Source organism: Clupea harengus, chromosome 24 (assembly GCF_900700415.2).
Source record: "Clupea harengus chromosome 24, Ch_v2.0.2, whole genome shotgun sequence".
In the NCBI taxonomy this organism is placed as follows: Eukaryota; Metazoa; Chordata; class Actinopteri; order Clupeiformes; family Clupeidae; genus Clupea; species Clupea harengus.
Genome location: NC_045175.1, coordinates 18,528,587 through 18,543,586, shown reverse-complemented (window position 1 = coordinate 18,543,586; position 15,000 = coordinate 18,528,587). Strand labels below are relative to the sequence as shown.

Here is a 15,000-nt window from a genome sequence, read left to right as displayed (position 1 = left end):
CGCATCTGTTACTTCATATTCTCATGACCACAGTAACACAGAATTTTAGCCACATGTTGACAAACACACACACACACACACACACACACACACACACACACACACACACACACACACACACATTAACACACATTAATTAGGAAACCAAGATGTTTATGAGAAAAAAAGCATATAGATATATTCACACACCTTCTGTGCTCGGCTGATGCCGCAGAGGAAGATGAGGTCGGCGAGGAAGAGGCAGAGCGAGAGGTGGAGGTGGATGGTGGTACGCGTGCCCTTGATGGAGCGACACAGGCCAAAGGTCAGGATGCAGACAAACAGACACGCCAGCGACACGGCCAGGCCGATCCATGTGAGGAGCTGCAGCTCAAAGGTGTGCTGGGGAGGAGAAACACACTCATGTTAGAGCTTATGGGAGAGAGAGATGAAGAGAAAGAGAGAAACAAAACGAAACATAGAAAGACAACACAGGAAAGGAAGAATTGGGGAAGGTCAGGGGAAGGAGGAAAGAAAGAAGGGAGGAAATGAAGATTAGAAGGAAGAAAGGAAGGAGTGCATAGAGAGTAAAGAGAAGAGAGGAGGAGAGCCCACCTTGATGTCGTAAAGGGCCATAAGTACGGCGAAGCTGCTGAGATGATTGCACGTGCAGACGGTGTGTGTGCTGTTGGAAGACGCCACACACCCACGCCGGGACCACACGTCTCTTTCCCAGAACACACACGTATAGTTCAAACGCTCAGACTCATTCATCTCCTGCAGAGGAGGGATAGAGAACGACAGAGTGAGAGATAAATAAGGCAGACAACACACACCATATTGAACTATGAGTCCACGTCCTTCACATAAAAGTACCAAAAGAGAGAAAAGAAGCGAAGAGCTGATATTTTTGTATTGATTGATTCTCTGATTGATTGAGCCTTTGATTAATTGACTAACTGAATGATTGATCATCTATTCATTCATTGGAGGATGTTTAAAGGTGAAGCTGAAACACTGGTCCAGGCTGTGTGTGTGTGTCTGATTGATTGATTGATCACCTGATTGATTGATTGATTGATTTGGGCCTCTCTCTACCTGAGGATGTTTGAAGGTGAAGCTGACAGGCTGGTCCAGGTGGTGTGAATCTGGGTTGCTGACGCAGGCCGTCACCACGTTGGAGATGATCTGGAGGCTGACCTCCACCTTCTGCTCCTGCTGCTCCTTCCTCTTCTCTGCCTGCATCTCCTCCCTCAGGGCCTCAAAGGAGGAGGCCGAGGTGGAGTTCAGGCTCTTATAGCTGACCAGAGCCACCACCGTGAAACCTGGAGAGGAAGAAAGCAAAAGACGTGTGTGAGAGAGTGAGGGAGCAGAGGTTTGTCCTGTGTTCTGTGTGTCTTTGTCAGTGCATGCGTGTGTGAGAGTCTGTGTGTGTGTGTGTGTGTGTGTGTGTGTGTGTGTGTGTGTGTGTGTGTGTGTGTGTGTGAGTATGTGTGTGTGTGTGTGTGTGTGTGTGTGTGTGTGTGTGTGTGTGTGTGCGTGTAGGTGTGGTGTGTGTGTGAGTGTGTGTGTGTGTGGGGGTGTTTGTGTGTGTGTGTGTATGTGTGTGTGTGTGTGTGTGTGCGTGTACGAGTGGGGTGTGTGTGAGCATGTGTGTGAGTGTGTGTGTGCGTATTTGTGTGTGTGTGTAGGTGTGCTGTGTGTGTTTGTGTGTGTGTGTGTGTTTGTGTGTGTATGTACCTGGATAAGTGCCGTTGCCGGCTGCAGTTTCCCAGCTGGTCTTGAAGGAGGCGCTCTCTGTGGTAAGCAAGACCGACCCGGTGGGAGGGGCTTTACCTCTTTTCACTGCAAACTCCGCCTCTGATTCCAAAAACAGACAGAAAATGACAGTGAGAGAGACAAACAGAAGCATTTCCACCAGAATGATTCCACTGAAAAATATCAAGCCATCTCAAGACCTGTAACATAAAATGCTGAAATATTCCTGCAATTTGTTTAATAAAGATTCGTCTTCAATATTCTTTGACTGTGTGTGTGTGTGTGTGTGTGTGTGTGTGTGTGTGTGTATATGTGTGTGTGTACTAGTAGCACCTGTGTGCTGTGACTCCATCTTGGTGCGGTTCTGTTTCAGTTGTGGTCCGATTAGCATCATGGCTTTCTCCATCAGGGTAAGCAGGCCTGTCACTTGGCTGTTGTCGTCCATGCTTTGGCTATGGGACAGGAGCTCATCTGTCCCAGTCAGCACATCCTACACGAGAGATAGAGAGAGAGAGAGAGAGAGAGAGAGAGAGAGAGAGAGAAGAAGAGAAGAGAAGAGAAGGGAGAGAGAGAGACAGAGGAGGGGGGTGCATTTAAGTTACAGTTATAGTATTTTGCAGACGCTTTTAATAATAATAAGATGCTCAATTATTATTATTATTATTATTATTATTATTAACGTAATGTATAATTAATAATGTATTATTCATTTTTAAATGTATCAAGGGATGGCGAAGTACCGTGAAAGAAAAGAGTCTCGACTGTGATCCCTTGCTGCTAAGTGAAGGCAAAGACAAGAAACGCTCATCAGAGGAGCGAAGTGGTTGAGAGGGCTGAATAATGGCATTTTAAATAGGCCGGAGCTGATTCAGTGGCTGATCTATAGGCCAGAGTGAGTGATTTCAATTTAACTCCAGCAGCTATAGGGAGCCAGTGACGGATTTACTGTTCATGTGTCCTCTTTGGTTGGTCAAAGACCAAACACGCCATCGCATTCATCCATCGCATTCATTCATCCCACTCTAAATAAGCTGCAACGGTGTCACTGCACATGTAGGCAGGCCTGTTAAAATTGCATTTTGCATTTCTATAACTTTGAAAAGTGCAATAGTGTGATATATTATCATTATTATTATTATTATTATTAGTCTAGTTTAGACATAACTAGGATAGTATATTCTGGGGAAGAGAATTGTGTGTCTGTACGTGAAGGTGTGTATGTGTATTAAATAGAATTCATGTATGTGTGTGAATGTGTTTGTAGGTGTGAGTGTCTATGAATGTGAGACTTGTTTGTGTGCGTTACCTCGAGTAGCCCATGTCCTGTGTGGCTTGAATCTTCATCCCCGCTTATCAGGTTCTCACAGTTCTGTCTCATCATCGCCCAAAGACGCTCTAAACCTCCCTCGGCCTACAACACAGGCATGGAGGACAGACAGGTGAGTGGAGGAAGGAACAGGTGAGGAGAGAGAGAGACAGGTGAAAACAGACACTGACAAACAGGAATAGAGAGAGAGACAGACGGGTGAAGAAAGACAACATGTGAGGACAGACAAACAGGTAAGGAGAAATTGGGACAGGTGAGGAGAGACAAAGGCAGGTGAGGAGAGATGGGGATAGGTGAGAAGACACACAGACATGTGAAAACAGAGAGAGAGAGAGAGAGAGAGATAGAGAGGGTTAAAACCAGGGTTAAAACCACAGGAAAATCAGCCCATTTCACCAGTTGAAAACAAGCCTCCCGAAGTCATCAGATACCTATCCCCTCCCTTACACAACAGTTCTCCCTGAACCGAGCCACGTTATCCATTTGCTGGTAGAACGTGTACTCCACCACTATTCTTGCTTCCACCATAGATTTAAACATGGATATCATGTCCGCAAGTCATATCGTGTCATGGCCTTTGTGTTTTGCTTCATGTGACTTCAGGATGGCCGACTGGGCCTGCCCTACCAAGAAATTGGCCATCTTATACCACTCAGGCCCATCCGGCCTGTACCCACAACTGAACACAAACACAGTTTTTGAAAACATAAACCCCACGTTCATTAATATCCTTTCCCAGTACAGCAAATAAAGGACTTGGACATTGTGAGAATGGAGAGCGTGCTCACCCCACCCAGACTCGAACCCGGGTCTACAGGGTGCCAAACATGCGCTCTGACCGCCAAACCAAAGAGCCCGGCTCGATGGCAGAGCACATACTCATCTGTAGGGACGATCACATCGTCACACTGCCCTCACCTTCGGGAAGCGCACCCCTGCGCTTCACGCACACAGGCATCCCATGCCCATGCACATGCTTCTCCCATCCAGAGCACCCCACACACAAGTGCTTCACCCAACCCTGGGGTCCTTCACACAGGGTCAACATTCCCCTCACACAGTGTTCACGGGTGCGCCTCCGATGACCTCACAGCAGGGCATCCCACTTCTGACACCATTTGTAGCGTCACAGAAAAGATGACACACAGTATCTGTAATTCTACAATAAGGGCAAATGAGTGACACCACCTCCCTGAATGTAGAAATAAGCATATTTGTAGCTATTGTACAATGTAGCAACCTCCACTGCAAGTCACCTGACCTTCTGAACAGTGGAGACTTATACAACAGCATACATGGAGGAGACAGCACATCAGGTACCCAAACAGCTCATCAGGTACCCAAACAGCCCGTCAGGTACCCAAACAGCTCATCAGGTACCCAAATAGCTCATCAGGTACCCAAACAGCCCGTAAGGTACCCAAACAGCTCATCAGGTACCCAAATAGCTCATCAGGTACCCAAACAGCCCATCAGGCACCCAAAGGTGGGCCCTCCCCTGTGTGTCAGGCCGTCCCTTCAGCTGTGACAAAAGCACCTTCCTCCCAATGGTATGGAGACCCAAGTGAAAAAAGCACCTTCCTCCCAATGGTATGGAGACCCAAGTGAAAAAAGCACCTTCCTCCCAATGGTATGGAGACCCAAGTGAAAAAAGCACCTTCCTCCCAACGGTATGGAGACCCAAGTCACGCTACCCTGTAAAGGACAGTATACAGCCAGAGTAGTCCATTTCCATTCCTATCATTTCAGGTGTTACCCTTGAAGCTGGACAAGCCATAGGAGCAGTACCACTATGTAAGGCCTGGTCAACAGACTCCCTCAAAGTCTGAGGCAAGGAAGCTTTAAGACTCCCCCAGCAACCCACTGACCAACCTGTCCAACCTGCTCTGCTATTAACTGTGGAGTTCGCCACACCACTCCAGACATAGCAAGTAGATCGTCTAGTTTAGTGATCCCTAGTTCCAAAAAACAATTCATTACTGAACTTGAAGTCGTCCACTTACTTTATCAGCCAGCTTTATCAGCCAGCCCCTCACAGTTCCTCTGCATGTAATGTTCAGACCCCCCCAAAAAAAAACAAGGACCTTAAACCCCTCACTTGTCTCTTCTCACTGCTGAGGAAGCTGAAGTGGGTCTGTGCCACTCCAATTCCCCAACAGCAAGGAGGTACATTTGTCCCAATTAATCCTTGCTGAAGTTGCCCTCTGAAATCTGTTCAAGCAGGATGTTAAATAAACAATGTCTTCACTGTTTCTCACAAACACTGTCACATCATCAGCATATGCAGTCAGTCTTACAGGGGGGGGGGCTTCCGGGAATCCAGGAACAGTTATCCCAGACAAACGCTTCCTTAATAAAACCAGAAGACTTGGGCCTGTGCCATGCCAACACCCTAACAGCAAGGACCTTTGTCCCAGTCAATCTGTGCTGAGAGAGAGAGAGGGAGAGGGAGAGAATAAAGAGAGAGAGAGAATAAAGAAAGGAGAGGAAAAGCCATGCTTCTGTACCTGCTCATCTGAGCCTCCGTCATCATACCCGTCACAGGTGAGCGCTAAAATAAATAAGCAAATAGGCAAAGGTATTAAGCAAAGGATCATGGGTAAAATACATGGTACCATTCCAGGACTGCCTGACTTTCTCAACAGAATGGCACGGCACCAGCTAAGTTTCTGTATATAGGGTTGGAGAGAGAGAGTGAAACTACTCACTTGTGCACCTGCCCTGTCCGTTGCCATAGTTACTGTGACCAGGACGACACGCACAGGTGTAACTTCCCTGCGTGTTTGTGCAGTTGCCTTCCGACTCTGAGCCGCAGATGCTTGGGTCTGTGTCGCACTCGTTTATGTCTGAAAGAGACAGAGAGAAAGAGACGGAAGGAGTGAATGAGAAGGAGAGAAGGACCCTCAAGAAGGAGCTCAATGAGGACCATCTGATTTTGTGATGATCCAGCACTGACCTAGCCCTGCAGGATAACAGGTTTTTTTTTCCGCACAATAGTGTCTGTTATCTTTCAGCGTTTAGCCTTACAGTGTCTAGTAGCTTTTAGCGTTATAGTGTATAGTGCACTTTAACAGTTGTGCTTCTAGCCATGCAAGCAACCATAGCTTTTAGCATTATAGTGTCTGTTAGCGTGCCCGTTTCCAATCCTAAGTCACCCAGACCTGAGGCCACAGTTGTTCTGCAGAACTCCACCTAGCAGAATCACACCCTCACCTTCACAAGGGCCACTGAGGATGTTGCCGTGGTTCCTGAACCCTTTTGGACACGTGCAGATGTAACTGCCAGGTGTGTTTGTGCAGGTGCTGTGTGGGCCACAAGCAACAGGACTCACCACACACTCATTCACATCTGCACAAGAACACACACACATAGTCACACACACACACACATACACACAATTTAGTACAGTGTTAGTTATAAAATACACTTTGTGTGTTCTATAGCAGAGAATGGGGTATTATCCAAGTATATAGTATGGTATAGCATGATTTAGTACAGTAAGCATAGTATGGTATATTATAGTATACATATAAGTATAAGTATATATTAGAGCAAAGAGTTGTGCAGTATTCAACATTAGTATATTTAGTCTACAGTATTATATAAAGTGCAGTGAATCATAGCTTGGCATGCAATGGCACAACATTACGTGATGGAAGTGAGAGTATATCGCAGTTTAAGTTAGAGTAGTGTTGTGTGTTAAAGATGCACAGCATTCTGATGTCATAGTATCTAGCATGGTGGTCAGTGTGCCAATCGTAAGGTTCTAGATCTGGGGTGCATTCAAAACAACCCGGAAATTGAATATTTTCCAAGGTCCAGGTAGGACGAAAGCCCTGGAACACCAGCTGAAGTTGGAGCTCCAACTCAGAAACTCGAAGGAGCTCAATCAAAAACCGACTTAATTGTGGTGTCAATTTGAGATCATTACCAATATGGCCTTACAGAGAATGTGGCTATATCAAAGACTAAAAACCTTTCAAACTGCATGGGAAGACACATGGTATGAATGTGTCAAAATGAATAAGAAAACAGTTGCACATGCACAGTTGCGTTCTGTCTTGAGGGTTCTTAAGGTTCTAGATCTGAGGTGCCACAGAACCCCACCTCCGTAAACCACACCCTCACCTTCACAGGGGCCACTGAGGTTGCTGCCGTGGTTCCTGAACCCTTTTGGACAGGTACAGGTGTAACTGCCCGGTGTGTTTGTGCAGACACCCTTTACACCACAGTCAGGAGGACTTGTCACACACTCATCCACATCTGCACCAGTAGACATACAGACACACACACACACACACACACACACACACACACACACACACACACTAAAGATTAAGTCTGTTATAGAATTCGCTCTGTTCTGCATAGCAACACAAAGAATAGAATAGCACAGAATAGTACAGTACTTGCTGGTATAATTAGTATAATTAATTGTCTTTTACAGTATACAGTAAAGCATAGCAGGGTACAGAATACAGTAGCACATAGCAGCAAAACAGCATGATATCAAGCAGTACTGCAGTGTTGCAGGTTTAGGTTCAGCAGTGCTACTAATTAAGAGCCTTTAGACAAGTTTATTGTTTTGGCGCTATATAAATAAAATATAATTGAATTAATGGAGGCACTGGGTGTTCTTTGAGGAGTTTGATCACAATTATGTGATTAGAATGTGGCCCACTGAAGGTACCATTTGATGATGTAACCATTTCAAATGGCGGTCAATGAAAGTTCTACATCTCCCGGATCACATTCTAATTCCGGAATGGAACTTGCTTCTGACAGTGCTGGCAGTATTAGCTAGTAGCTATTAGCTAGTAGTGTGCCTGTTTGTCATTCTAAGAGGTTGGTGGAACGAACTGCCTAGTACTACCAGAGCAGGGGCGTCCCTCTTTACCTTCAAGAAGCTTTTGAAGACCTAACTCTTCAGAGAGCACCTCCCTTCCTAACTGGGACCTTGACTAGCGCTTAACTTGCACTTCAGCAGTTACATTCCTGCACTTCTTTTTCCTTTCTAGGTCATTTTTCTAATTCTTGTGTAAAGTAGTATTTATTGTTACACCATGTTTTTTATTGCTCTTAGCTTGACTGTTCTCTCCCTTGTACGTCGCTTTGGACAAAAGCGTCTGCTAAATGACTAAATGGAAATGGAAATGTAAAGAGAAGTCCGATTGAAGCCCACAGTTAGAGAGCCCCACTTTCCTGAATCACACCCTCACCTTCACAAGGGCCACTGAGGTTGTTCCCGTGGTTCCTGAACCCCCTTGGACAGGTACAGGTGTAACTGCCAGATGTGGTTATGCAGGTGCCATTTGGGCCACAATCTGGATGATTGTCAACACACTCATCCACCTCTGCACCATGAACCACACACACACACAAACTCCAAAGATTAACATCACATGCACACAGTGATTTTAGTGTTAGTTATAGAATTTGCTCTGTATTGTAAAGCATAGCAAAAAAAATTAAACAGCTTAACACAGAAAATCAAAGTATTAACTTTGAATATACGTATTTACATTTCTAGTTTATAGTACAGAAATATACAGTACCAGTCAAAAGTTTGGACACACCTTCTAATTGTTTTGAGAAGTTTTTTCTTTACTTTTATTATTTTTCTACATTGTAGATAACACTTTTTTTGCTTAGTACATAATTCCATATGTGTTCTTTCGTAGTTTAAATGTCTTCAGTATTAATCTACAATGTAGAAAATAATAAAAATAAAGAAAAACACTTAGATGAAGGTGGAAATTAGAAGGTGTGTCCAAACGTTTGACTGGTACTGTATATCATGATGTGTTATGGCATAGCATCACATGATATTGTTAGAGTTTACAGTTGTATTAGTGTCAGCAGAGCTATGAGTTTTAAGTCTGTCTACTGGGAAGTCTGGGGTAGAAAGCACCCAGCACCTTAAGCACATATGCCAAAGACCGGTCAAAAGAGCTGTAGCTTTTAGTTTAGTGATTAGCAGGCCTGAATAAAATCGTCACCGTCTGACGGTGTGTGTGCTTCTGACTGGTGGCCGTGATAGCTAGTAGCTGTTAGATAGCAGTGTGCCTGTTTGTCATTCTAAGGGTTCCAGAGTGATACTACACTCTGATACTAGTGATACTAGAAGTGATACTAGAGTGATACTAGAACCACACTTCCCTGAATCAAGTTCAAGTTCAAAGTACTTTATTGTCATTGTCACAAAAACAACGAGACAGACGAGGCAGTATCAGACAGCAAAAAAACTTAAAATGCTGTGCACACTAACTGCCACAGCGAATCACACCCTCACCTTCACAACGGGCTCTGCTGTTGTTACCGTGGTTTCTGAACCCTTCTGGACAGGTACAGGTGTAACTGCCAGGTGTGTTTCTGCAGGTGCCGTTTGGGCCACAATCAGGACGACTTTCAACACACTCATTCACATCTGCTCCAAAATACACACACACACACACACATCTAAAGATTATGATAATGGTCAATAAAGAGTTCACTCTGTACAGCAACAGAAACACACACGCACGCACACACACACACATTCACACTTTTTGTAAGTTGTGGTGTATTCATTTGTAGGTAATTCTTACTAGAAAGTTAGTCAGTGCATGCAGTCCCTCCACACACACACACACACACACACACACACACACACACACACACACGCACGCACGCACGCACGCACACACACACACACACACACACTACTTGCCAGATTCTGTTTCCAGGCTAACTTCTTTTTTTTTTCATTCTAAAAACGTTCTCAAAATAGAAAAAATGTCCTCAAAACATAACAGTTTTTTTTTTTTTGTTTAATAGGCATAAGCATTATCTTTATGTTCCCATTATTCCTTATGCCAGGAAAATATTGTACTAATGTTTACAATGTTATCATTACATTCAAAACACTGACAGAATGTTTTAGTTTGTTCCATGAAAGTTTATGGAACATTTGTAGCGTTATAAAAACGTTCTCATAAGGGTGCATCAGAACACTCATGTCTAACATTGTGAGAACATTCAATGTTACAGAGTTCCATGTTCGTAGAGTTAGATCCACAACAATTATTCTTGTAGGTCAACTGGAAAAACATCACATACTAATAAGAGACAGTTGGGCTGCTTTGGGTGTTTGCAAGCCAAGTGTGTTAGCTAGTTAGCTTTCTAGTTATAGACACAAAACTCCACAGTACCTCTTTAAATACTTCCATTAGCTTTGATGAAATTGAGGCTGACTGTGATATATGGAACCAAAAGGCCGTTTTCCCGGACATGGATTAAGCCTAGTCCAAGACTAAAAGAGAACTTCAAGGAAGATCTGTACTGAAAAAAGCTTTATAGCTAGAACTAGCTAGAACTAGTCTTAATCTGGAAAACCAGCCCTAAACCACCATTATACCTCTTTAAAATACATCCAATCACTTTGATTAAATTGACATTGACTGTGATTACCAAACACAACGGCAAGAAGCCACTTCATGTTGCAACCTGTCTCCTGCATCACTTCCCACCAATACCATCACCAACACTTAAAGGTACAGCCTGCAATTCTGGCAAAAGGTTGTTATTTGAGCTCAACAACCAGTCAAATTACACCCTTAACTTCCATGCTCCTTAAACAATGGCTTAAATAGCATATGGCATTGGCCCATGGCTGATGTGTTTGGCTAAAATAGTGTATGGCAAAGAAACAGCTAGAAGACTTTGAGGAGAAATTTGCCCAAATTTGACAAAAAGTCTATTGGATTCGAATTGCGGACTACAATAGAGCTTTAACCCTGACTGAACTCCTCATTAGCACTCTTTAAAGGCTTGCTGTAAATCCTCTAAATCACACACAGACACAGAGAGAGAGAGAGAGAGAGAGAGAGAGAGAAAGAGAAAGAGAGAGAGAGAGAGAGTGTGAAGTGTGTAAAGAATAACCATGTTTTTTACCTTCACAGGCCAGGTCACCACGTCCCTTCCTGTACCCATCACGGCACGAACACTTGAAAGAGCCAAGTGTGTTTTCACAGGTCTGCCTGGGGTCACAGGGTTTTTTCTCCACACATTCGTTTATATCTACAGAGAGAGAGAGAGAGAGATGTGTGTGCGCATGTGTGTGTAAATGTGACATAGAGACAGAGACAGAGATAGTGAGTCATGGTATGAGCAGTTTTTCCTCAATCCCAGAATATTCTAGAAACAAGTATGTGGTGGTAGCTAAGAGCACTTACCTTTGCAACGTGAGTCCACTGCTGTAAACTTCTCCCCCTTTGAGGATCTGTATCCTGTACGACAGGTGCAGTAGTAGCTGCCTGGTGTGTTGGTGCAGTTGGCATCCAGACCACAGATCGGAATCACAGAGTCACACTCATCTTCATCTGAATTGTCATGTCACAATGGGAACAGGATGTAAGAATCTGTTGGAACTTTAGCACTATGAATCCAAATGCAATATTTTAATCTAGTAGGTGTTTGTAATGAAAAGAAAACAACGTTTTGGCCACTACTTATTCTATATTGGGTTCTAAATTATCTTGTGTTACATGCCAGTCATAAACAAACAATCAGCAGCTGACTGTTGAACAGGTACAGCTCTGCCCCCTGTACTCGGAGCAAGAGTTTGAGGTTAGCGAGGTCACTTCAGGTTTACCATCTTGATTTTCAATGTCACGACGTTGGTTCACCTTTTGCTGGGGTACATCGCTATGGTAACTTATGCTGCATACCTACCCTGCTCCGGAGCAGGTTATGTAGATAACAGACGTAGAGAAGCACAGCCAACAATCAATTACACACACAAAGACTAACATACACACACACACACACACACACACACACACACACACACACACACACACACACACACACACACACACACACACACACACACACACACACACAAACACACACACAGGATCAGGAGGAGCCTGTACTATGAAGCAGGATTTCGGGGTTAGCAAGGTAACTTCAGGTTTACCCCCTGGATTTTCAGTGTCACAATGGTGGTTTGCTTTTAGCTTGGGTACATCGCTGCATACCTAACCTGCTCCGGAGCAGTTTGTTTTTTTAGGTAACAGATCAAAACATAGAGAAGCACCGCCCACTGACCAATCAATTCTCTCTGTAAATGGCGTCACCATTTCTGGGAGATACCGCGGACTTCTATGCATGGAAAGAATTATGCTAAAATGTACTTAAAACGCCTCAATACATCTTAGCAACCCATTCATTTAATAGAATACACAATTGTGATTATAGTCACATCTACTCATCTTAATTATGAGGCAGTGATATTGATAAGCCAATTAACGCATTCAAACATATTGATAGGGGCGACAGTGGTACAGGAGGTAGAGAGGTCGTTTAGTAATCAGAAGGTTGCTAGTTCGATTCCCTGTCGAAGCGTCCTTGAGCAAGACACTGAACCCCTAATTGCTCCTGATGTGCAGTGTGCCATCAGTGTAAATGTAAAATGTGTATACATCCTTGTAAGTCGCTTTGGATAAAAGCGTCTGCTAAATGACTAAATGTAATGTAAATGTAAACAGTCGGCACTCATATTCAAACTGTGTTGCTTTTAGCCAGTGTTATAGATTTAAATGACTCATATTTGTCAAGGATTATTGTTTGTTCTTCTTGAGTGAACTATACGGCTTTAGACCATTCCATGTTTGCTATTGGTTGTCTGGTGCCAACACCACCCCTTATACGTGAACATGCTCATAACTAGATTGGGAAAGCCTGGGCTGACTTAACAAGTTGATAAAAAAAGATCTTGGGTGTGTGGAATTATAATAATAATTTTAATAATAATAATACTAATACTAATACTACTAATAATAAATGAATGAATGAATGAATGAATGAATGAATGTGTCCTGACTTAGCTGATACCTAGGAGTCTTCTCAGTACATGGGGTAAGTGTCCTCTCGTTGGATTGGTACACAGCAATACAGTATAAAATCAAACTGTCAAGCCACACAATGATTCTTTCATCCAACATCAGATTGGTTTGAAATGCTGCATATTTTCAACGCAGCCCTTAGAAATACTCTCTGTCCCTGGTTGGTATCATCCTGTTTTGTCATGTGTGTGGTGGCAACTCATCACATGGTAGTTCATCCAGCATCCTTACCTTCGCATTCTGTACCAGTGTAGCTAAAACCATCGTTACATCCTCCTGCCGACTGTTTTGTTTTGTATTGTTGGGCATCCCTTCCTGTGTCTGAGATAAATCACTATCAGAGCTCAAATTCCATATCAAAGCAAATACAAGACATTACAAACACACATCGAAACACACTCAGACTAATGCAGCCTATCTGATTGGTTTTAAATGCCTTAGGTTAGTCATTCAATAATAGTCTCTTGTACAGGTTGTTTGAGTCCTACTCATGTGGTAGCTTGTCCAGCATCCTTACCTACACATCCTCCGTTGCGGAAGACAAATCCCTCCTTGCATCCTCCATGCACATGCACTCCACTGCTCAGGCACAGGCCTGTGACGGACACAAAACACACTCACAGTGAACATGGATATGTGTGTGTGTGTGTGTGTGTGTGGGTGTGTGTGTGTGTGTGTGTGAGTGTGTCTGTCTGTCTGTCTGTCTGTCTGTCTGTCTGTCTGTCTGTCTGTGTTACAACTGTTATATCGTCTATCTGTGACCTTGCTCTTTCTGACCACTTTTGTATTTTCTTTACAGCACTGGTACCTAAAGTTAGAAATAGTGCTGAATGTTTTATTAAGAAACGCTATCTTAACTCTGCAGCAGCTGAGAATTTCAAAGTAATGATGAACATAACTAGTGCAAAAAACCCAGATACGGGGCCATCATGTGTTAATGATCTAGTAACTACTCTAAATACAAAATTAAGGACAGCACTTGACTCTGTAGCACCATTGAAACAAAAAAAGGTTTTAGCCAAACAAAAAGCTCCATGGAGAAATGAGGAAATTATTAAACTTAAGAGATCCTGCAGAAGGTCTGAGCGTACATGGAGAAAGACCAAGCTACAGGTCCACCTTGATATCTTTAAGGATAAACTTTCAGTCTTTAATAAAGCAATAAGAAATGCTAGGAAGGATCATTTCTCTAATTTGATATCTACAAATTCTAACAATTCCAGGGTCCTCTTTTCAACAATAGACAGCCTTATAAATCCTGCACCTAAAGTAGATGATAGTCTCTTTTCCACCTCCAAATGTGAGGAATTTGCAGCATTCTTCAGAGATAAGATAACGAACATTAGGAAAAATATTGCTCAAGAAATTCCAAATGTCTTGTTTTCTGATCCCCTTCCACCATGCTGTAACAGTATGAGCTTTTTTGCACTGGCTGATATAGAAATGCTGAGCAAAATAGTGTCACAACTGAAGCCGTCTACATGCCCTCTTGATCCCCTTCCCACCAAATTTTTTAAGACCATCTTTGACTCTGTGTCTAAGGACATTCTAGCCATTATAAACTGTTCCCTGCTTACAGGTATTTTCCCATCAGAACTTAAAACTGCCCTGGTGAGACCCCTCCTGAAGAAAAGCAATTTAGACTCTTCAGTTCTAAACAATTTTAGACCCATCTCTAACCTTCCCTTTCTAAGCAAAATCCTGGAAAAAATTGTCTTTAAACAGTTAAATAATTTCCTAGATGCTAACTGTGCATTTGACACCTTCCAATCTGGTTTTCGCTCCAATCATAGCACAGAAACGGCATTAGTCAAGGTTGTAAATGATCTCAGGATTAATGCTGACTCCAAAAAACTATCTGTCTTGGCCCTTCTGGATCTGAGCGCAGCCTTTGATACTGTTGATCACAATATCCTTATTGATAGACTTGAAAATTGGGTTGGCCTCACTGGTCCGGTCCTAAACTGGTTTAGGACCTATCTAACTGGCCGGGAATACTTTGTCGCCCTCGGAGACCACAGCTCAAAAAACATTTGTATGACCTGTGGG

General features: G+C 43.3%; 1 protein-coding gene across 11 annotated transcripts in view; it reads right to left on the bottom strand.

The window, feature by feature from the left end:
- The window catches only part of LOC105895829 (adhesion G protein-coupled receptor E5), an 82,016-nt gene that overhangs the window by 60,016 nt on the left and 7,000 nt on the right, over positions 1-15,000 (bottom strand). For 3 of the 11 annotated variants that reach the window (XR_006151632.1, XM_042703661.1, XM_042703660.1), the window contains exons 2-9: positions 13,469-13,546; positions 13,183-13,272; positions 11,278-11,424; positions 10,997-11,122; positions 9,357-9,491; positions 8,284-8,418; positions 7,193-7,327; positions 6,278-6,412 (exon numbers count right to left, since the gene is read on the bottom strand). Coding sequence is in view for 9 of the 11 variants with exons in the window: in XM_042703661.1 (XP_042559595.1) it covers positions 6,278-6,412; positions 7,193-7,327; positions 8,284-8,418; positions 9,357-9,491; positions 10,997-11,122; positions 11,278-11,424; positions 13,183-13,272; positions 13,469-13,546 (981 nt within the window). In the remaining 2 variants the exon portion in view is untranslated. Of the gene's footprint in view, positions 1-189; positions 382-594; positions 757-1,077; positions 1,305-1,719; positions 1,840-2,070; positions 2,228-3,043; positions 3,149-5,571; positions 5,616-5,772; positions 5,911-6,277; positions 6,413-7,192; positions 7,328-8,283; positions 8,419-9,356; positions 9,492-10,996; positions 11,123-11,277; positions 11,425-13,182; positions 13,273-13,468; positions 13,547-15,000 lie in introns of all 11 variants that reach the window. The other 8 variants (XR_006151633.1, XM_042703663.1, XM_042703659.1 and 5 more) reach the window with 7 other exon arrangements.